Genomic DNA, 23,862 nt, shown 5'->3' with positions numbered 1-23,862 from the left:
TCTACAGTATCCCCCTGCTGGCCCAGGGTGAGAACTTCAGTACATAACACCCCTAGTTCCAGGGATGGTTTCCAAGGACTCACTTCTGAGTGGAGAGGAGATCTCCCGATATTTATGTAATGGTGAGAAAAATCCTGGAAGGTTTTGACAAAAAGCTCAGTTCCCCAGTTATCCATACTAAGCCCTCCTGTTGCCTTCTCCTGGAGGAGTCCGGAGGGTGGCAACACAAGAACAGGCCTTCTCTGTGGTAGCTCCCTGCTTGGGGGAATGCTCTCCCCAGGGAGACTCACCAGGCACCTTCATTATGTACCTTTCAGTGCCAAGCAAAAACGCTTCACTTCAACCCGGCATTGGGGCTGATGGACATTCTGTGGCTTTTAAAATGTGCTTTTAAGAAGCGGGCCAATTCTTGGTTTGTTTTCGTTGCATTGTTTATTTTGCATTCTCATATTGTATTTTAATAATAATAATATTATTATTATTTCCCCAGCCGCTCTGGGCGGCTCCCAATCAAGTGTTAAAAACAACACAGCATTAAATATTAAAAACTTTCCTAAACAGGGCTGCCTTCAGATGTCTTTTAAAAATAGGATAGCTGCTATTTCCTTGACATCTGATGGGAGGGCGTTCCATAGGGCGGGCGCCACTACACCCTGTGGGTTGCTTTTCTTCTGTTGCAGACAGCCCTGGGATCTTTGGATGAAGGGTGGTATACAGTGGTACCTCAGGTTAAGTACTTAATTCGTTCCGGAGGTCTGTACTTAACCTGAAACTGTTCTTAACTTGAAGCACCACTTTAGCTAATGGGGCCTCCCGCTGCTGCCGCGCCGTCGGAGCACAATTTCTGTTCTCAACCTGAAGCAAAGTTCTTAACCTGAAGCACTATTTCTGGGTTAGCGGAGTCTGTAACCTGAAGCGTATGTAACCTGAAGCGTATGTAACCCGAGGTACCACTGTACTAAATAAGTACGGTAAATAAATAGACAGATAAATAAATAAATAAAATACGGCATTGTCTTGTGGGAGGATGGGCTTGTTGGGTTGTTTTCCCTTTTTTTACATACTTTGCATTCTCCTTTCATATTTCTTTCTGTTGCGGGCCACCCTGGGATCTCAGGATGAAGGAAGTTTACAAATTTAATCAATCTGGTGTGGCTGTGAGAAGGGGGGTGTTTATTGATTTGCTTTTTTTCCTGCATTTTGTGTTCTCGTTCGTTTGTTTTCTACAGCGGACCACCGTCCTGAGATCTCCGGATGAAGGGCGGTATACAAATTTTAATAAATATATTTAAGCAGCGGCAGCATAGCGCTGGCTGTAGGAGGGTTCTATTCTCCCTCTCGGGGATGGAAGGCGCTCGGGCGCTATGCCAAACTTAACAAGCCAAATTAATGAATAACTAAAACTGGCGGCGGCGTCGGGCTGTGCGAGGCTCGCTTCACCCCGTGGCGAAGCGAAGCCCCAGTCCTCGCCCGGAGGCCTCAGCCCAGCGCCGCCGCCGCCGCCCTCCTGCCTGCCTCGCCTGCCGTCCCTCCCTCTTTCCCTTCCCGGCCGGACTGTGCGGAGAAGACGGCCGCCCTCCCTGCCTCGCTCCTCCGCCTCCTCTGACGAGCGGAGCCGGGGAGCCAAGAGAGGAGGACGCTCGGCGGCGGCGGCGGCGGCGGAGCGCGAGGGCCGCGGATGGGGGAGTGCGGGGTGGCGGCCGGCGCCCAGCTGCTGCTCCGCGCCTGCGACCAAGGCGACTGCGAGGGCGCCCGGCGGCTGCTGCTGGGCCCGCCGGCGGCCTCCGGGGCCGGCGATGAAGCGGCGGCGGAGCCCGGCAGCTGCGCCGCCGCGCCCGGCGGGTCTGGAGCGGCTGCGTCGGGCCTGCCGCCGGGCTCGGTGCCCGTGGACTGCGCCGACGAGGCCGGCAACACGGGGCTGCAGTTCGCGGCGGCCGGCGGCCACGAGGAGCTGGTGGGCTTCCTGCTGCGGAGGGGAGCCTCGGTCCAGAGCCGCAACCACTGCGGCTGGAGCCCGCTCATGCAGGCGGCCAGGTCAGGGCGAGAGCAAAGCCAGGCCGGGGTCTTGGGCAACGTCGGGATGCCAGGGAAGATGCTGGCCGGGTTTCCCGACCCTTGTGAACATAGGTCCCAACCCCCTGGGTGTCCCGGCACCCACAAAATTCTCCAGTGATGGGGCTGGGCACCCCCAGATTTTGGTGCCAGGGCCTTGCACGTTGCATGGCAGGGTCAAACTGGCACTCCTGCTTGGGTGCATCGTGTGGGTTAGAAGAATCATAGAACTGTATGGAAGGGGCATGAGGGTCATCTAGTCCAACCACCTGTTGCCGGCATCCTTCTGTCTCGAAAGACAGCGGAATTCACCTCCGAAAGTGAAATCAAAACTGCTGTGTTCCCAACACCAAAGTGACCTCCCTGAGGCGTAAGCCTAGGTAATGTGTATGGAGGTCCTGGATGGGCCAGATAACAGGACCCTCCTCTTGGCCTCGCTGATGCCAAAGGGATGAAGAAAAGCAGAGCAGTACGTTTGGCACCAGCGTGGCTGCAGGAGTTTGCCAGAAGGAGGTGTACAACTCGCCATCCGACCGTCTTAGGGACTCTGATCTGGATTTGTGTAATGTTTAGCACTTAGCCTTTCCTTTTCCAGAATATGTCCCGCAAGGCAGCGGAGGTTTAGGATCAGAGAATCGGAGAATTGCAGAGTTAGAAGGGACCACAAGGGTCATCTGGTCCAACCCCCTGAAAAAATTGTAAGTGCAGGCCATAACGAGAGGTTTGCCTCACTTAAGAGGTCAGAAGAAGATTTGAACTGAGCAATTATCCGCTCAAATCCCATTCTCTGACTATGACACCACACTGTTTCTCTGCATTGTTAAGGCAAGAGTGCCTTAAATCCAAACAATGCAGTTTCATCCTACTGGGTATCATAACGTTTTCTCTCTCTCGTTTTTCCCCCCAATCAAAGGTTTGGACATCTGACTGTGGCTCGCATCTTGCTAGAAAACGGCGCTGACCTTAATGCACAGAACAAACTGGGAGCCAGTGTACTTACAATGGCTTCTAGGGGTGGTCATGTCAGTGTGGTGAAGTTGTTGCTGGAATCGGGCGCTTACGTTGATAATTATGACCACTTGAGTACTAGCTGGGATAACAACAAAGAGGAATTGCCAGCCATCACCCCCCTTATGGCAGCTGTCCAGCACGGGCATGAGGCAGTGGTCCATCTTCTGTTGGACTGGGGAGCGGATTGTAATTATACCGTGAAAACTATGGGTTGGACTCCCCTAATGTTGGCGGCTGTTAGTGGAAGAGTGAGCTTGGCTCAGCAGCTTATGAACAAAGGAGCCAATCCCGATCATCTGAACACACTGCATAAAACACCATATGAAATATCTGTTGACTTCAAACATGAAGATATGATGGATTATTTGGCACCTTTAACAACAGTTAGACCTCAAACAGGTATGAGCTGCTTTGCAGTTATGGGTCTCGCCATAGTTATTTTCCTGATTGGGAAACTCCCTGATTACAAAAAAAGGAAAAACAAGGATGATTTTCTTGGCAGGACTGATGGCTGATAGCAAAGAGGGGGTCTCTTAGGTCTTGTCCTTATGGCCATATTATGCCCACTAATAATGTCAGGAGAGAGGTGTTTAGCTCTCAAGACATTGTAATGCAAGGGGTAAGCAGTCAGTTCAAATAATAAAGTTGTTTATAAAGAGGAATACTAGCGGCCCAGTTTCTCAGGCTCACAAGAAACCTTGGCTTCTCTTTATGGGACCATCTACTGATCCTGTGTGATACATAATTTGTTATTCCTAATAGAAAACAAAAGATTCTGGTTGTCAACCTTTTTGTACCAGCTGAATACCTTTGTATTCTCCCTGGACTTTCAGAACTATGTTTCGGTCCTTGGAACAGATTATTTCTGCCAGTTTTTAAATGCTGCTATGCTACTTTTAAGGCAATACATTGACTTGATTGATTCTTAATATTTTAGATGCTTTAATGTTTTAATTGTTGGAATTTTGTGCAAACTGCCCAGAGGACATTGTTGATTGGATAGCCAGCAAATATTAATTGATTATTTGAATTAATCAATTCATTTGAAGTATGTTTACATGATGTACAATCAACTAGATAGTTATTTTCCTTTTGTAGAAGTGACCACAGTTTTTGTACACAATGTGCTTATTCATGAGGGGGCTTTGTCACTCACTATAATGGAGGGGGCCATTTTATGATCAGTTGAGTCCCCTTCCTTAAAATATATGATGATGCTTCTGGAAAAAGGGAAGCGCCATGTGAGCTTCAGAGCTCCCACACTTGCAAGGAATTGCTGGATCAGAGGACTTGGGCACGGAGTTTATTTAAGTCCATAACTGATGGACTTAAATTGTTGCTTTCAGCTTCCAGTCTTTGCTTTTATTTCATTTCCTTTTTGTTCTTTTCTGTATTTTAGCAACCTGTTTCTTTTCAAAATCCTCATACTCTTTTTTTTTTTAACCCAACTTATTTCCATGGCAGAAGAACTTGAGAATTTCTTGAATGAACTTTTACGGAGGGCGTAGTAGTATTATGCCAAGGGAGTAGTTGTCCTGGGACTGCATCTGTAGGAATGTACATAAGCAGTAAACAATATATGATTCGATCCAAACCGTGATGTAAGGAAAGAGCAGAGCTTTGCATGCAAAATGTACCAGGTTAAACCTGTGACATTTCCATGTAAGGCTTGAAAAGACATCTGTCTAAAACCCTGGACAGCAACTGTTAGCCAGTGTGACAACACTGAGCAAGATGTGTGTCATTCACCATAGTGCAGCTTCTTGTGTTTCTGACAGCAGAATCTGGACAACAGACTTAAGGTGGAGAAAAACTGTACCAACCTGATTTATGTAGAGTAGCCTTTCCAAAGCTGGTACTCTGCAGATGGTTTAGATTCTAACTCTCATCATCCTTTACAGTTAGCCATGCTGGCTGAGGGGTGTGTGTGTTGGAGCCCAAAACATCTGGAGGGCAGTAGTTTGGGAAAGACTGGTGATGTAAATAATCAAATCTTACCATACAGTAAGCACCACCCTCCATCTTTTTCTCCTCCCTCCTTCAGAAGGGTGCCGGTTGCCAATATATTTTTAACCTCTTATTTCTTTTTCTCTTCCAGCTAGCTCTTTCATTCTTTCCATCTCTACCATCAGAATTTCTGCCTTCTTCAATACTGGTATTTCCTCTCCTTTTCTCCTGTCTTTTCCCTGATCCAGCAAGTCTGACGTCTCACGGGCTTCATTAGTACAAAAGATGACTCTCAGGAGTATAGGACCCAAGTTCTACGTGGGCTGCAGGCTTGCTGTGCAGGTTTCTGGTAAGGCTTGTTATGCCTTGGGAAAAGGCACATCACTACTAAATTCAGAGTGTCGCTCTGTACCCTGCCATAGAGCATCCACACCCCTGTGAGTCCTTGTTGGCCTAGACCCACAAATTGCTCTGGGACAGGCTGCATATAGGATGCTGCGATACGCAAGGCTGCAGTGGTGGGGGAGCTGAGACTGGAGTCAGCCTTACAGCTCCTCCCAAGCCTTCTGTACTTAGTAGAGTTGGGGACAGGATTATAGGAGAAAGGAGCTGGCTAAAATGGGTGCTCAGGCCTCCTGGGACCTCAACACTTAGATGGAGGTGGCCAGAGCATGCCATTCTGCTGGATCCTCCCTCCCCGCCTGCCTGCCTCACAACATACAGCTTGAGGGTGTTTGTACACTCAGGGTGCACTGAATGATCCAGTATAGCCTGGCATGGAGTCTAGAATGTACAAACATACCTGTGCTATTTCCCCTGGCATGCAAAGGTCTGAATCATGTCCTAAGGTTCTGTTGTTCAAGGCTACAAATATCTGTCTGGGGAGATAGTGAGGAGGGTGCCTGTGCGGATGGGGTCAAACTGTTGGAAAGTTACAGTGCCTGCTGTGGCTCTAAAGACCGATGCAGGAGAGACATGTTTTGTTGCAGCTGGGGCAGATGAAGGCGTCCGGTTGTGCTACTGCAGATGCACCATGGCGTTTCTTCCCTCTGTGCTCCTCCCAGCAATCATTCCTCCACCAGTCACTGCTATACTGTAGATGCACGATCTGACTGCCTGTCTCCAGGCACATGCCAGGGGAAATAGCACACGGCACGGTTGATGCTCCTACTAGTCACTGAGGCAGGAATGTGAACATGCTGGGAATGTGGATTTGGGAGAGTGCATCTTTGTTTGAGACTCTGTCCTGCCATGGGATGCCTAAAATCTTGTGGAAGGCATTGAGGTTTCACTCCTGGCGGGTGTAAGTTGCCTGTGACTTCCTTCCATAAAGCAGCGTGCTCAGCATGCAAGTCTGGTAGGCCTTCATCTTGATATTGGACATTAGCATCCCATTCTCCCATACCCTTTTGGAGAGAGGCAAGCCATTGCTGTAGCTGCAATGCCAATAATACGCAGCTATCACTATTTGATAGCTGCATATTATTAATTTTCTTGTTCTTGTGACTTTTCACCTTATGTTTTGGGAAATGGTACCCCAGTGCTCCTTTGGGTCAAACAAAAATCGCAACAGCTTTTCACATAGCAAACAATCACAGCCCGGAGAGACCAGGGGCGAGAGGTACCTCAACAAACCTTCTGGCTTCAGAGATGAGCAACACAGCATCACTATCCCAAGTATTTTCTCATTACTTTGGGTTGTTGTTTTTTTAATCATTTATAAATCAAAACACAAATTTTGAAGTCAAACGATTTACAGTGGTACCTCGGGTTAAGTACTTAATTCGTTCCGGAGGTCCGTACTTAACCTGAAACTGTTCTTAACCTGAAGCACCACTTTAGCTAATGGGGCCTCCTGCTGCTGCCGCGCCGCCGGAGCACGATTTCTGTTCTCATCCTGAAGCAAAGTTCTTAACCTGAAGCACTATTTCTGGGTGAGCGGAGTCTGTAACCTGAAGCGTATGTCACCTGAAGCGTATGTAACCCAAGGTACCACTGTACTTAAAATACATTGTGTTATTTGCTGTTGTAGCATCAACTGCAGTTGTTCTATAAACTTTCTACTTTTCTCCCCACCCCCAGATAAACAGAAGAGGCAACCAGATATCTTCCATGCCTTGAAAATGGGTAAGGTCCTTAAAAATATTCTAACACATCTGATGTATTCCTGGGTATAGTAACTAGAGGCATTCTAGTAGGAAAGAGCCCAAAGGTTTGGCTATTTCAAATGACCGCTCATATTGCTGTAGCTCAGTGGACCTCTTTCAGGTGCACGAAGCAGCTTAGTTCAGTCTCACCCATACAGTTAGAATTAATCCCTTCGGCACTTAAAAAATAAACCTTTTAACTTCCTGAGCTCTTCCTTTGTTAACCATGTTAACCATCTCCACAGGGAATTTTCAGCTGGTTAAAGAGATTACAGACGAAGACCCTGCACAAGCCAACGTAATTAATGATGATGGTGCTTCTCCACTGATGATTGCAGCTGTAACTGGACAGTTGCCTCTTGTACAGCTGCTTGTTTCACGAAACGTGGATATTGACAAGCAAGATACTATCCATGGCTGGACAGCACTTATGCAGGCCACATATCATGGGTAAATATCTTTCTCCCACCCCCGCCCCTCCCAGTGTGGAGTATGATAAGTCTTGTTACCATTGCCTAGGAGGTGTATTTGCGTTCTGGTTTTTTGTTTCCTGCCCATGTTTAGTTATAATATTACAGCCCCTGAAAATGACTAGGAATAGGTGGGCCAAGAACTGGGGGTGTTTTCCTGTCCCACCTACCTATGGCCGTGCATTGGACATAACATTATTATTACATTTGAAAGCATGTAGGCAGGAACTGTAAGGTTGTGATGGCATGGGGAATGAAGGTTAGCCAGCCATCCAACCCTTCCTCATCCCTGCCACCCAATGGATATATTTTCTCTCTCTGACTGCCTCTCAGCCCTTTTAACATTTTGGACTTTTGCTAACCCAACCTATCGTTCTTATGTGGGGAGCAGAGTGTTAGGGCATCTGCTTGTGGGGTGAATAACAGGGCCTCAAACCAGTTTCTCCCCCCAAAACAAACAATGCTTTTACTTAAAGTTTTAGTAAGATAGCATGTTACTAGTTTTAGACAAAACGGTTTTAGGAAGAGAAAATATTATAACTGTTTAGGTAGTCACCCATAAGAGCAAATCAATTTAACCAACAGTTAATTTTAGACACTTTCCCTAGCAAAGCCAATGTTTATCAGCTTGCATCATTCCTGACCATTGGTCATTCTGCCTGAGCCTGATGGGCTTTGGAGTCCAACAATTTTGGGAGGGCTATAGATGTTCCATCTCTGGTTTAGGCCATGTCAAGGTGCATTGCCTAAAACAAAAAAATCATCACTCTGTTTAGTCTTCTTTACTCAATCTGTTCTTTTCTGCTAGCAACCCTGATCTTACTTTTGAGATAAATATTTTTAAAGGAACGGATTGGGGTGAAATCACGGAGGGTCACTAACTTATGCCAATATTAGGAGTTCTTCACTCTCTTCTCTCTTATCCTGGTATAAGCAATCAGGTACATGGTACCAGGGTTGTTACCTCCAGAAGATGGCACTCACAATGATCTGTGGGTGATGCCAGAAAGTTAACAAGAGCTGTTGTTGGAAAACTACAGGTGTAGATAAGGGTTCTTGTCTCAACCAAACAGTACAGGTACTAGGATAACAAATCTGGTCCCGAGACAGCAATGTTTGGATACTGAGTGTGTTGCAAAAATACCTAAAATCCTGGTGACAACTCTTGAGCTGAATTGCAAACCAATCAGGGCTAGATCAGTTGTTAAGTAGCTGGGCCATATAAGGTGGCCTTCGCACAGGAAACAGTTGTTAATAGAACACACACAAATGTTTAGGAGAAATTAGAGGGAAGAGGCAGGCAGGCAATTCTCCGATCTTTCTAGTACCCTCTTCTAACCGAGCCTAGTATATATATATATGTAACTTATCTTCTGTTTTCTTTGAAGAAATAAAGAAGTTGTTAAGTATTTATTAAATCAAGGAGCTGATGTCAACCTGCGTGCCAAAAATGGATATACAGCCTTTGACCTGATAATGCTGCTGAACGATCCAGGTACTTCTTTTTCTAGTGGGGTATCCTTCTTGGAGTCTTGCAGCAAAAACAACAGAGAGTCTTTTGGGTGGAGTACTTCCCATAAGATAAGAGCCTGATTTTTTGCTGATGCACTTGTGGCGTAGATAATTCTTTGCAGGAAATTTGTGTGTGATTTTTTTTCAGATGCGGAACTTGTGCGGTTGCTAGCCTCAGCCTGCATGCAAGTTGATAAAGAAAAGAGCAAGCAGAACAACAAATCAGCTGTGACTTCTTCAAGAAATAAGCAAACTGTAGATATCCCAGTGTTGCCGGATGACAAGGGAGGACTGAGGGTATGCAGATTTTGTTTATTTCAGTAAGGCATTGTCTTCAGCTGGGAGAATCTAGCAGCAGCCTTACTTTTGCCCATTGTGGAAATTTGTTCGATGAGAAATCTGTTAACCTACTCTCTGCTACACGGTAGCACCACCACTGAGTGTGGCCAAAGATCAGGTCCCACAAAGTGCCAGTTGGGTTCCACCTGCTCCTATAAAGCTGCAACTCTGGTGAAGCTCCTCATCCTGAACAATTTGTTAACATGTAGATGAAACCACCCTAGAACTGATGACTGTCACAAGTGCTTCCTGAACAATGTTCTGCTGCCATACCACTGTGGTTATTCATTGTTCTTGGCTTCTAGGGAAAGTCTCCTCTTCTTCTTCATGAGCGCTAGTCCAAGGAAGGGACTCTGCAACAAACTCTTGCATTAGATTTACACAGCAGGAAAAAGGGATGTGGATATGTCTAGACCTTTTGGAGTTTTGTTTTGTTTTTAATTTTAAAAAACCAACACCAATAAATTCCAGGTCATTCAGCGCATTATTTATCAGTGTTTAAAATATATCATTATGCATAATTATTTGTCTTTTAAAAAAACACCCGTATCATTATCTTTTATTATCTAGTCATGGTGGAACAGGATGTCCAATAGATTTCGCAAGCTGAAGTTGACCCAAACTTTAAATCATGGATTCTCCATCAATCCAGCTGTACCTTTTCCAGAAGAGTCAGCATCGCCATTTGATTGCACAATGAAGGCCACGTTACCAAGTGATAACAGTGTAAATTATGATGCCATTACAGCTTGGGCAACAAAGAGCAAGGCTAATGGTAAAGATTATTCAACATTCTTTTCAAACATATGTGAAGTTGTCCAAACTAAGGGAAGGTTTTGGAAACTTTTTGTTTTTGCGAAAGCCTGTTAAAAAGATGTTTTTTGTTTGGTGTCGAGAGACAGGGGTTGAACGTGTATATTGACTATTAAGCTATCACACTGCCCCAGCTAATTTGTAATGGACAACATGGTTTCTCACTGTGTGAATGAACTGCAAACAGGGATGCATTCTCCTTTTTCACATCCACAAGTGGCAGATTAGAAGCTTTTCATTTCCAGCTAACCATACTGTAGTTCAAATACTTCCAAATGCTGGCTTATTCAGAAATGCTAAACTTTGCATGGTTTAGTCATTAGATTCAAAATAGCATTGTTTATATGTGAGGGTTTTTCCCCTATTCAGGTATAGGAAGCACAAAGGGAGGAAAGGATGACGAATTGCTGACAACAGTGGTAAGTCAGAGTATTGCTGGTGCTCCAAGTTCTTGGTGTATTTTCTAGCAACTCTTGCCCTAAAACAGATTTGAACCAAAAGGAATCATGACTGTCCTTCTCTCTGTTATTATTAACAATTACTTTATTGTCAGATAGGTTATATAGACCTCGCCCCAAAAAGAAGCCACGGCGCTGATCAGTATTCTCTGAGTATTTTCATTTTTGTTTATTTAACAAAATGTATATACCGCTTACTAGAGGAAAATACCTCTAGGCAGTTTGCAATAAAGAGTTGAAAACAGTCATTTAAAATACCAATAAGAAAAAATATTACAGACAAGTCACATAAACATGAATATATAAAAAGAAATCTGTAATGAACAAGACACGCTTATTAAAACCATGTATCAAGATTACATATTAAAGTTACACACCTGGGTAGGCTTCCCAGAAGGAAAAAAAACCCAGTAGGTGCCGAAAAATGTACAATGAAGGCACCTGTCTGATTCAGCGGGCATTAAATTCCAAAATGGAGGTCCTGCTACCTTAAAGGATTGGTAAAAGTGATAAAATGGTGTTCAGTTTCATTGGTTCAGTGTTTATGTTGCTGGGTCTACTTAAGTTGATTAATACCTATGTTTATGAGCAGCATCTATTTCTAAGAATGCAATCCTATGCCTGCCTGCTCAGAAGTCAGTTCCATTGAATTCAGTGGAATTTCCTTCCAGGTAAATGGGATGTTGTGTAGGGGATTTCAGCCTAAATTCTAATTTATTGGATGTAAATGCTTGATTTAAAGTTTGTTTATTTCCTCTCTATTGTCCTTTGGTTGTGAACAAGAGTACACAGAATTGCCTTCTTTGTGATTGCCTTATTTTTCTTGCTATTTAAAAAAATCCCTGCTTTCTTTTTTCCTCCACCCCACACCTCCCGCTTAGCTAAGAAGTGGGGCTCCATTTACAAGGCTGCCTAACGACAAACTGAAAGCTGTCATTCCACCTTTCTTGCCCCCATCAAGTTTTGAGCTGTGGAATTCTGACAGGACGCAACCAAGCAAGGATGGTAGCAGAGAGCAAACGAGGCTTGGCCTTCCACATCGGGCAACCAGTCCTGACAATAATGGCGGTGGAAGTTCCGACAAAGGAAGAGAAGTAAAATAATACCCTACCTAGTTTCATTTAATCATAAAGAGTTGTTCAAACACATTGTTTTTTTCTCCTTTAAACCAGAGGGCCTGTTGATGTTTTGTAGCGCACTTGAGATTTTTAAAAAGAAAATGCTTTTCTTCGGCTTAATTAAATGTAGGGATTTAGGCTTGCCTGAATGTACATGGAAGTGAAAGAGAGTGGGTAATTATATTTTTCAAATATTAGTGATCCGCTTTAGTTAAAGCTGCATCTCATTTCTTTTTCTAGGCGTCTTTAAGTAGAGGTACTAGACCCATTAAACTATCAGCCTTTGCAAGAAGACCTCCTACTCCCTCCACCTCGAGCAACTTCAGCCATTCCCCCCACTCTTCTGGTGGATCTAACAGCATAGCCGGAGTAAGCAGACATAGTGGAGAAATGCATAATAAATCAGGTGCTTATATTATATATTGATTCTTATCTCTTTGCCTGACAAGTTTTTGTTCAAAGCCTGTAAATGAACGTGAAATTATTGTGCACTTATTTTGTAATGCCCATAAACAGAACCATCATTACAGTGGTGCCTCGCAAGACGAAATTAATCCGTTCCGCGAGTCTCTTCGTCTTGCGGTTTTTTCGTCTTGCGAAGCACGGCTATTAGCGGCTTAGCGGCTATTAACGGCTTAGCGGCTTTAAGAAAAAGGAAACAAACTCGCAAGAACTCGCAAGACGTTTCATCTTGCGAAGCAAGCCCATAGGGAAATTCGTCTTGCGGAACGACTCAAAAAACGGAAAACCCTTTCGTCTAGCGAGTTTTTCGTCTTGCGAGGCATTCGTCTTGCGGGGCACCACTGTATCTAGGTGGATAAGATCTCTGGTAGAGTTTCTTTGTATTTAAGAACTTCAGAATAAGTAGAAGGCCAACTGGTAAAGCTTTCCCCAGAACCTCACCTGATGAAACTCGTGCTTGTAAAACTTTTCCATGCCCATATCATTAGACAAAGCTTTACTTGCCAGCTTTGTGCTTGTTTAAAGGTGCACGCACACACTTCCCAACCAAAACAGCTGGGCAATGTCATTCTGATCAGGTAGGACTTGAAGACTAAGGAAAGCTGAGAAGTCTCAGATATAATTGCGGAAGGGTGTGGAAGATATCAGGTGGCGAGGGAACATTATGAGTAGTGAGGCTTCCTAGATCATTACACTGCAGCAACTTTTTCCACCTTCTTCATTCCTGATCGCTTTTGCCCGAAGCTCTCCCATCTTCTCTGATGTAAAACATAAGCGCTGTTTGCTTCAACAGGTAGGTGGGTGAGGAAGGTGGATGATGGGATCTGGGCCAAGGAAGGGTCAGAACAAGAAAAGCTGTGGTGGCTTCCTTTCCACAGTTGTCAAGCTGTTGATGAGTGACGGTGTTTCTACTAGAATGCTGTCTGTGAGCCCTAACTGCAGAACACGCCTTCAAGGTCTGAACTTGGTCAGAAACTGCAAAAAAACTAAAGGAGGCCAGTGAATCAGGGAGTAGTGATAGCACTGTGAATGTGCTGTACATACCACCATGCTTGTTGAATAAAGTTATTCAGTTAACTTGAACACAGCATTTCAAAAATTACATGTATCAGGCTCTTATTAGCCTCAGTGCCTCTGTCCTTCTCATCCTCAAAGTAATTTGATATTTTTTTTCTGGTTGTTTTTTTTTAAGAGCTCAGATTTGATCACTCTTTAGCAAACTAAGGTTCTTAGTGCTAACAGGATTGTAGCCAAAACGGAGTCGCTGAGAAACAGGATAGGGGTAACAGCAAGACTTGTAAAAGTACATTTTATAAACAAACAAACAAACACTCCCTAAATACCCCAGTGAAGATTGAGCATGCTCAGAGCATGCACATGTTGACTATTAGTGGAAAGGATGGAATGGCCTGATGAAGGAAAGTTTTGGTGGCTTACTGGCTGGATACCCCGAACCACCTAGTAGGAATACATTCTCATCTTCTTTTGCAGGTCCCTCTTATATTGCGTAATCTCACGTCTCCAAAGCTCTGCATGTCTGCATTCTTTTCAAATCCCATGCACAGAATCACGCAAATGTGATGACATCACTAGATTCTCATTAGCTTTATGAAACAAGCTGTCAGGCTGTTTACATGAGCTAGCCAGATGGCAATAGTAAAAATAAAAAAGCACTGCTTTAAACTGTTGAATGCCCTAGGATGACTTTGAGAGGCGATCGTTGCACAGAAACGTAAAGGGTGAATAACTTTTACATGGTATTTTATTCAGTACACATTATGAACGGTCTCAGACTAACAGTGAAATCCTAACCGCGCTTACTCAGAAGTAAGTCTTTTCAAATTCAACAAGGCCTCTGTTCACAACATTGATGACTCAGAAGGCCTCTTGCCTTCTTGTCCTCGCAATAACATGATGTGTCTTTTCTGATATATTGTTAACAAGCTAGTGTGGTGTTGTGGCTAGAGTGTTGGACTTAGAAGACTGGGGTTTAAATCCCCATTCACTGACTGACCAGTCATTGGCTCTGAGCCTAATCTTCCATTCCTGCTCTGCTCCACCACTGCCTCCTCTGCCCCCCACATTGCTTGTCATTTCACAGGAAGCCCCTCTTGGTTGCATCACCCTGCCACTCACTGACCTCACTGCCTGCCTGTCTCCTATGCTTCCTTCACATTGCACAGTTCATCATCAGCATGACGACAGACTAGAACAAATACAGTATAGAGAGAAAACCTCTTCTTCTTTTTAATGACACTTCCTTTGTAAACAGATGCTTTTAATGTTGCTTGAAAATGTTGAAATGAGATTGTTCTCAGTCTAGAATAATAAAATTGCTATTACATTCTTGACTTATGTAAGATTGGGGTTTGTGTTTTCGTTAGGTGGCAGTGCCGATAGTGTTTTGTCTCAAATTGCTGCTCAGAGGAAGAAAGCTGCTGGTATTCCTGAACATAAACCAAGCCAACGGCAAGTGCCAATAGGCCCAGCTCCTTCACCCTGCCCTCCTGACGTGGAAAGTGCACAGACCATTGGCAATGGACACATTTTAAAGGTTTTTGAGTCTTTTAAATTTCTCGTAGCTTAGAGCTGAAGTAGTGAAGCATGCTTGATTTGCAGACTTCCCGTCTCAGTCACACGGCATATATGTATATTGCTACGATTACTGAAGTCTTTTGGCCTGTAGACATAAAGCTAATATCTGTTTGTGAGAATGTCCTCAAAATGAATATAGGGAAGAAGGAACAAATAACATCTGAGTTTTAGCATTTTAAGCAAATTGATTATGCCAACGGTTCATCAGGATGCAAACTAAGGATGTAATCCAGGACTCAGCGATATCAGATGGATTGTGACCTGGGTTCATCAACACAACTAGTGGAACACCCTTGGAAGGACTGCCAGTTATCCAGTTACTAAGAGTCAAACTAAACGTGAAGGATACCTGAAGGAGCGTCTCCACCCCCATCGTTCTGCCCGGACACTGAGGTCTAGTGCCAAGGGCCTTCTGGTGGTTCCCCTGCTGCGAAAAGCCAAGTTACAGGGAACCAGGCAGAGGGCCTTCTTGGTAGTGGCACCCGCCGTGTGGAACGCCCTCCCACCAGATGTCAAAGAGAAAAACAACTACCAGACTTTTGGAAGACATCTGAAGGCAGCCCCGTTTAGGGAAACTTTTAATGTTTAACAGACTGTTGTATTTTAATATTTTGTTGGAAGCTGCCCAGAGTGGCTGGGGAAACCCAGCCAGATGGGCGGGGTATAAATAATAAATTATTAGTATAATAATAATAATAATAATAATATTTTACCCAAAGTGGCTACAAGAAGCTGTAGAAGAATGGGGACAGGGATGTTGCGGTTTTTTCCCCTATGGGCTATTTGTCCTACCAAAATCAGTCTTTGAGACTACTTCATGCCCAGCAGAAAAAAGATACAAGTCCTCACCGTGGAGATGAATTTCTCAGGCAAGAGTAGCAAGCATGTTCTGAGGCTTATACTGCAAAGTGAAGCACCATTCTGAATTTGGCCCATCTGAGCACCCCTCCAGATAACATTTAGGCACACTTAGCTACTTTTGTTGGATCCAGATTAAATTGTGTTTAGAGTAGACCCTTTGAAATTAATAGGACAGATTAGTCATGATTAACCTTAAGTCCCATTGATTTCAGTTAGCCTATTCTAAGCCTTACCCAACAGCAGTAAGCAATGATCTGGACTGGAAGTAGGGAAATTCATGATGTGATGATGTCATAAAAGGGCAGAGTGCTTAGATATTACTAGAAGAAGGGGGTATCTCAACATGGGAAATCCACTATTATTTCAGGGTCAAGTATAGATCTAAAGCTACCCTCTCAGGCAGCTGATTTACTGGTAAAAAGTTTAGACAGGTCAAAAGCTTTCCAATGTTAGAAATGGGGTGTTTTCCATTCGTAAATGCATTGGATTCACTGAATTCAATTTGGCCAACTCCTTGAGATCCTTAGAGTAATTTATATGGGCGTTTCTGGCACTAGTCCAGAAAGGAAACTGTGTGGGTCATTAGAGGGAAGTGGCAAGATGCTTGCGAGACAACATACATGCATGTTGTGGAACATAACCTCTGCTTTAAAGCACACACAGCTTTTTCTGTGAAAGGTTATAACCAGATGTCTTCATATTCCAACCGTGTGAATCACCCCAATACGCCGTCGGTAAGGCCAATTGCCAAATATATTTTTGTCAGGAGGAACATTTTAATTACCACGGAGTCTGCTTATGTAAGGAGATAAAAATACCCAAGTAAACATGTGCCAAAGTCCTTGTACTTCATGTGAACATTAAAATAAAACAGAGAAACATTCCTGCTACCAAAGCCTACCACTGATGCTTTATTGTGCTTTTAATACAGTGGTACCTCGGGTTAAGTACTTAATTCGTTCTGGAGGTCTGTACTTAACCTGAAACTGTTCTTAACCTGAAGCACCACTTTAGCTAATGGGGCCTCCTGCTGCTGCTGCGCCGCTAGAGCACAATTTCTGTTCTCATCCTGAAGCAAAGTTCTTAACCTGAAGCACTATTTATGGGTTAGCGGAGTGTATAACCTGAAGTGTATGTAACTTGAAGCGTATGTAACCCGAGGTGCCACTGTATTCTGTTAGAAGCACCCAGAGTGACTGGGGGGGGGGGGCCGGCCAGATGGAGGGGGTATAAGTAATGAATTATTATTATTATTAACCACATGATTATTTATTTTTCTGTTCATTGTTAACAAAAACAGAAGTTGGATGCAAACAAAAGGCCTCCATCTGAAAATTCGTCTACTTCTAAAAGCACATCCCCAACTCTTACGCCATCACCGTCACCATCAGCATCCCCCAAGGTTCAAAGTGAAGAGTCCTCTCTCTCCTCTTCTCACAGGCAAGGGAAAAGTAGCGGTGGCTCCAGCAGTGGAACTCTCACAGATGAAGGTAAGCAGTTCCCGGCTACAGCGTCAGCAGGATCTCGCTGGACTGTACTACTTAGAATGTGAATTGTGCATTTGGATGTCCTCCTGCGTCGAAAACACTCTGCAAATAGAAACCAGCACATATGGGGCAAGGAACTGCTGCAGCAGAAGGGTTGTCACAGAAACGTGCAAGTTTTCAGTATATAGGAGCTGGTTTTTTAAAATACTGTTTTGCTTTCAAACATCCTGAAGTAAGTAGGTAGGACTTTCCCATCCAGCAAAAGGAAGAGAGAGGGGAAGACAGCTATGCAGTAATTGCTGTGTGGTTATCTCCTACTCATCTATCCTTTATGTTATGTACTGAGTTGAATAGGATCCAAAATGCAGCAGTCTGATTGGTCCTAGAACAATAGGATTCAGAATGCAGCCGTCTGATTGGTCCTAGAACAATAGGATTCAGAATGCAGCAGTCTGATTGGTCCTAGAACAGTAGGATCCAGAATGCAGCAGTCCGATTGGTCCACAGGAGCCACCCAATCCAGCTCCAAGTGGAAATGAATCCGCAACCTGATTGGCCTACAGGAGAATCCCGGAATTTGCCAATCACGTGGGGCCCATTGTGTAAATAATGTATATAAAGCAGACATTCTGGGGGAACTTCCATTCCTCCTCACCGCTATGAGCTGAATAAAGAGCATAAAATCCACTTTATTTCACTTTACCTCTCAGAAAGCCTAGTTTAGCTCTGAAAGAACTGGGGCAGTGCTGCTACAGACTTGGAGAACAATCACCCTCCCTGGCTCTTAGCTGCGACACCCTACTGCCTTTCCCAAAAGTGTTAGTACTTGGAGCAGGCCCCAGTAATTTCAGGGGTAAACTAAAATCTTCAGACTGGCCTTTCTTCTATAAAAACTCTGTTTATGTGTATGTATGAGAAAGGGCAATCACAAGACCTATGATGCTCTGCGTTGCATAGAAGGTTTTGCATGGCTGAATATTTTCAGGGTTACAGGAAAAGTTCAGGGACAAATCGCTGTTCAGACTACTTAATATGATCTTTGCATCTGCATGATTAGTTTGAAATATCGATAAAGATATGTATTCTCTGCCCTTTGTCAAAATGATTACAATTATTTCCTTTTTTTTTTATTTAAAGATGAACTCACAGGCATCCTTAAAAAACTCTCACTGGAGAAGTATCAGCCTATTTTTGAAGAGCAGGAGGTAAAGTTTTGTATTTTTATTTGTTCTTTTCCTTAATGCTTTCTGTGAGGCTGGCTGAAACTTTCAAATCATGAAGAATCATTAGGCCATGGAGGCCAATAAGGAAATTTATTTACAGAATTATGATCTCAGGTTTTTATTATCTGGCTTTTCAGAAACAGTGTTCTTAAAAGGGAACACAGAGCAGCCACCAACAATGCAAGGCTGCATTTTTGAATATTTATTTGTTAAGAATACTTATATCTTCCTTATAGCCCAGAGAAGCTTTTAAAGCAGCTTAGAAGAGATTCTCAAAATGGAATCGCACTCAAATTTGGTATAAGAACAAAAATTACATCATGACCGTATGAAACCAGGATTATTCAGTCTCTTCTCTTAGTTTCATTGATTAGGGCCTGTCATTTTAGGGGGTAAAACTTAATTTTTGCAAATTTCTTCAGTAAGGGAGTTTAAAAATATGTTTTTCGGTGTGAGGAATTCAAATCTGCTATTATTTTTGTGATTGGACAACTAGGCCTCCTGAGAGGTAAAGGACAATAATATCATTGGCAGTCTCCATATTCCACAGCTTCAACAGCAAAAGCAAACCACCCAGTATTTCTGGTCCAGCTATCTTTGGTAACGCTCCATTTTCACCACATAGCAAAGGGAAGTGGCTTTTCAAAACTTACATAAAGAATTACACCCATTTGCTTGAGTGACTTCTATTGACTGTAAGTGATATTTCATGAGCATAAAGGAGGAAAATATAATATATATATTCTGGGTCAGTGCCCCCAATATGAAAGTGCAAAAGCTTTGGGCATAAGTTGCTTTCTGCCTTTGAGCTCAGATAGAATAACAATTTAGTGTTCATTTAAGCATATTCCACTGCTGTGTAAACCTTTTAGAATTACTTAGAAATACAGTTGTGTTTTGCTATTTTGCCTGCTTCTACAGTTGTGATATCTTTTCATGCAAATCTTGAAAGCTAGTCAAAAGTAGAACCTGTTCTCTAACTATTTCAGTGAGCCACAGACATGCAATGGCGTTTAAACATTCAGTCAATATAACTTTTTGATGTATGTTCCTAGTTTTTAAGTGTCTCGATACAAATGGCAGAAACGTATTGACCGTAGGGACTTAGAAAGCTGCCTTATATTGAGTCAGACCAGATGTATTTCCAAGGTTTGACGGCTCATAACACCTGATTGGCTGTCTAAACACTCATGCTCATTGGCTACATTGTAGGAAAGCTACTGCATATATCGACCTAAGCAAGTTGTGCTTTCTTTTTCTGGTTATTTGGCTATAACTTTTGATAGAATACAGATAATTGAACCAACTTTGTTGCATTACATTCTTCATTAAATTATCTTTCCATTGATGTATAATTTTATGGTGTTACTAAAAATAAAAAATGGTTTCCACAATTTTGGCCACTAGTGTAGATAATAATAGTGATATAGTGCTTTAGGGTGTTTAAAGTATTTCACATACATTATCCATGACCCTTATAATATCTCTGTAACAGGGTTATTAACTCCGGCTGAGGCCGAGAATGACTTCCATGAAGCCACCTATGTAATGAATAGCAGAGACAAGTTTTGATCCAGAGATTCCTTTGCTATTTTGCAAGGTCTTCAGACTAACACTTCACACAGTGCTAAAATTAGTAGCAGCAGTTCCTCAGACTGTTAAGGGGACTTAGGTCTTGCTGGAGCCAAAATGGAGGGGAGAGTGTAAAATGCTCTCTCTGCCTCTTAGCTCAGTGTCTCCTTCATAAATTAGAAGAGAGAAAATGCATTTACACATTTCTGTTTCGCAGGTGGATATGGAGGCTTTTCTCACCCTCACAGATGGTGATTTGAAGGAACTGGGAATTAAAACTGATGGTTCTCGACAACAAATTCTGGCAGCTATTTCAGAGCTGAATGCAGGAAAGGTATTTCAGAATATATTTTACTTTCAAAGTGTTGTTTTTCTCTGCTTTTAAGAATTTGATTTTTCAACATCTGATAGAGAGTGCTCAGAGAAGAGGATGTTGGCTTCAGGACTGCACAGCTTCTTTTCTTTAACACCAAAGAGTTTTGCCCTAGTGGGCTGGCTCAGGGACTTTACAGTTCTTCTGACTCCAGCCTTCATTGCCAACCGTTTGTATATTACTGGGGGTAGTTTGGCATATTGGAAATCCAGATTTGAAACTTCTGCAGTGTTTCAAGGCTCATTACTATGTGGGCAGGGCCAGTTACAGAAGTCCTTGCCACCCAGTCATTACTCTCAGTTCCTGCTGGGCAACAAGTATAAGGAAAGTGTTCTCTCCAGGTCAACAGTTTCCCTATTAACATTATTCTGCCACTGCAGAACAAGATTGTTGTTGTTTAGATTTTTCCAAAGGAGAACTGGGTAGCAAACACCAACGCAATACAAAACATTTGAAAGCAATTAATTATCCCTGCAGGTAAATTATTCAAGGTCGTCTAAAACAGCATCTTTCAGCCATCATGGATGAGTATGAATGCTTTAAAATTCTGCCAAAATGTTACTATAGAGGGTAGCAGATGCATCACAGTATAATATATAACCAGTGGGCTGTGTTTAGCTTGCTGGGTCACAAGGTTGTACAGTCCCAAACCAGAGTACCTTGTGCCGGAAGCAGACTGGAGCAAACAAGGTTATTTCATTGACACCATTACCAGCAAACATGAACACCTTTCCTGGCATGTGTTCCTAAAGAACCAAGCTGAAGTTTCTCTTACTAATGATTGCATTGATAGATTTAAACATGGACTATGCATTTGGTTCTTGCTCTAACTATGGTTTTCAACAGGGCCGCGAAAGAAAAATTTTACAGGAGACCATACACAACTTTCACTCTTCGTTTGAAAGCAGTGTTAGCAACACTAGCCCTGGAAAACCTCAGTGTAAGTATAGGATGGTGGTTTATTTATCTGCTATATATTTCGGAAAGTTGTTTGCCTGTTTGCTCTGCATTTGGACACCTCTTACGATATCATAACCAAATTTTGCATGATGGTTCTTGAGATGAAGGAACAGTTTTCTATGTTTGCGTTCAATTAGACACCATTTTGAATCAAGATGGTGGACTGAACCTTTCAAAACTACAGATTGTTATTATTTTGTTTCTTACAATTCCTGATCAACACTGGGGATGAAGCTGATAGTTAATAATAAAACAGTATTTGAGAGACCTGACTCCTGGCCCTCTTGAAACTGAATCTAGAGCTGAAGATGGGTTTAAATTTGAAATCCGGAACACAAATTTAAAATCCAGAACACATCTTTATCCAGAACACATAGGTCAAATTTCATGCCAATATCTCATTTTCAAAGGAAATTGTGCTTTGAGTTGGGTTTTACATATTTGTTAGTCTCCTTGAAAACAGGTGTGATCATGATGGGGTTTGTCTTTGAAAGACAGCCCCGTATGTGCAAACTGTCTTCCATCTGATAACTCACTCTTCAAAGGAGATATTACATAGCATTATATCTTATATATTTCCTGTCTCCCTTGCAAATAGGGGGAATTTCTGTAATTGGATAGGGGACCATGTGTTGCGATTTCTGCATTGCAGGAGGTTGAACTAGATGACACTTAGGGTCCCTTCCAGCTCTACAATTCTGTGATTGAAATTGAATGAATTAAAAACCAGAAAACATCATGGACAGATAAATTCTTATCAAGGGAGAGTTCAATGGTTTGGTTAATCCCCCCCCCCATGGTCATCTTTAAGGGGAATAAGAAAAAAAGTCATTAAAAAAAAATTATAACCAGGAAATATTACTGATATATGGAGATACAGTACGATCACATCTTACGTGACAGTTGACTTCCAAGGCTTCCACATATACATGAAACCCCATATACTCAAACCTTCCCTTTGGAACCATCCCCATGCCAGCATCCCTAACATTCCAGATCTGGCATACTAAGTGGGGTTTGCTGTTTTGGGGCTGGCTGAGCAGTTCAACGAAGTCTCGATGCCCCTCTGGCTCATGTGATCCAGAACGGTATCGGGGCTTGCTCAGCTGAACAGTTTAAGGAAGCCCCGTGCCCCTCTGGCATGTGTGAGTCAGAGCGGTATGGGGACTTGCTCAGTAGGGCTGGGAAATGTATCTCGGCTGCTTGTTCCTCCACTAAGGTGGGGAGGAAGAAGCAGCTGAGATACATTCCAGACATATCACAGTATTTAGCTGCTGATATATCATAATGTTGAAAACCAGGTATTGCCCATCCTTAAGGGCCAAACGTATAGAGAACAGACAGGTGGACAGACAAACCACTTTCTAAAATATATTTGTAAATATTTGTTTTAAATCTAGCACTTCGTGCATAGATACTTTGTGCATATCTAGCAGCTTCTGCATTTTAAAACAAAACAATTAATGATGAATTCCTTTCTGTTTGCAGCACCTGGATGCTGGGTGAGGCCACAAGAACCTTCTCCTACTAAGAGGTAGCTTTTGAACCAAGGTGTCCCACTACCTCGCCACAGTGCCCTGAAGAAAAAGTATCATGTGTACCTGGTACAGCAACATCTTTTCACAGAATGCGCAGGAAGGATTGTTTGTTAACAACTTAAAAAACCCTTCATTCTGCTAAGTAGCTGTTCCCAAAGCCGAAACTACACATTAGGTAGTTTGATACTTTGAAGGCCGTGAAAGACTTTCAAAAGTGAACTGTAATGCAAGAACATGTATGGGTCATTTCACAGAAGTGCAAGAATGAGAATCTGAACCAAACCCCTGTGGCTTCAGCCAAAAAAAAACGTGTGTTGAGGAAGGACACAACGAAGTAACTTCAACTCACTGGAGTCTGCCATAGTCACCTGAGACTTGACTGTGCATATTGTGATAATGCAGGCATCTAAATTTAAAAGAAACTGCAAGTGTTTTGTAAGGAGTCAAGTGCACTGACGTGTGCCCAAGGCGTGTTTTTGTGAAGCACCAAACACAATTTGTATTGATGAACATTCAAATAAGATTTTTTTTTCTAACTAAAGAAAACATATGATTTGTAACCAGCCTTTTGTATTCATGCTTGGGAAGTTGGTGTTTGAGGGTGCCGGGCTTGCGTATACATTATTCACAACTTCCAACACATCTGTTGTAGACAAAGTCTAGGGACAAATGCATCTTGAAATCGAAATGCTGCTCTAAGCTCCTTGGAGAAAAGCTGTGATGATGATGATGGTGATAATGCTGTGTGCTTACTGAAGCTCATGTACCAAAATATTGTACATAAGTGAACACATCATTCCCCCCCCCCCCTGCCAGTAGGCCTATTGAAGCCCAAGGGGGTGGGGGAGATCACCTGCCACATTTTTAAAAAAGAGTTCTTACCTTTTAAACTTAGGTTAGTGTGTATAGGGCTGCAGCTTATCT

At 43.0% G+C, this 23,862-nt stretch overlaps 1 protein-coding gene across 2 annotated transcripts; it reads left to right on the top strand.

Moving 5' to 3' along the window:
- The first annotated feature begins 1,015 nt into the window (after positions 1 to 1,015).
- ANKS6 (ankyrin repeat and sterile alpha motif domain containing 6) lies at positions 1,016 to 23,498 on the top strand. Of its 2 annotated transcripts, none has more exons than XM_081014724.1 (16): positions 1,016 to 2,034; positions 2,966 to 3,462; positions 7,093 to 7,137; positions 7,403 to 7,607; positions 9,016 to 9,122; positions 9,288 to 9,436; positions 10,049 to 10,253; positions 10,661 to 10,710; positions 11,631 to 11,843; positions 12,108 to 12,273; positions 14,714 to 14,883; positions 17,086 to 17,275; positions 18,410 to 18,477; positions 20,285 to 20,401; positions 21,287 to 21,380; positions 22,889 to 23,498. In XM_081014724.1, the coding sequence occupies exons 1-16, from the start codon at positions 1,679 to 1,681 to the stop codon at positions 22,936 to 22,938; spliced, it is 2,682 nt and encodes an 893-aa protein (XP_080870850.1). In that variant the 5' UTR covers positions 1,016 to 1,678; the 3' UTR covers positions 22,939 to 23,498. The 2 variants fall into 2 exon arrangements, with proteins under 2 accessions (XP_080870850.1, XP_080870851.1); XM_081014725.1 differs by lacking the exon at positions 1,016 to 2,034 and adding an exon at positions 2,051 to 2,750.
- Positions 23,499 to 23,862: the final 364 nt, after the last annotated feature.

The sequence above is a fragment of the Podarcis pityusensis genome, assembly GCF_964106645.2.
Source record: "Podarcis pityusensis genome assembly, chromosome: 7".
Taxonomy (NCBI): Eukaryota; Metazoa; Chordata; class Lepidosauria; order Squamata; family Lacertidae; genus Podarcis; species Podarcis pityusensis.
The sequence above is the reverse complement of the archived record's forward strand: the minus strand, read 5'-3'. Positions and strand labels throughout refer to the sequence as shown.

Bases quoted from the DNA above. Each gene is read 5' to 3' on its own strand.
- ANKS6 (XM_081014724.1), top strand. From the start codon at position 1,679: ATGGGGGAGTGCGGGGTGGCGGCCGGCGCCCAGCTGCTGCTCCGCGCC. The intron at 7,138-7,402 runs GTAAGGTCCTTA...CCATCTCCACAG, and splicing joins CTTCCATGCCTTGAAAATGG to GGAATTTTCAGCTGGTTAAA. The intron at 18,478-20,284 runs GTAAAGTTTTGT...TCTGTTTCGCAG, and splicing joins CTATTTTTGAAGAGCAGGAG to GTGGATATGGAGGCTTTTCT.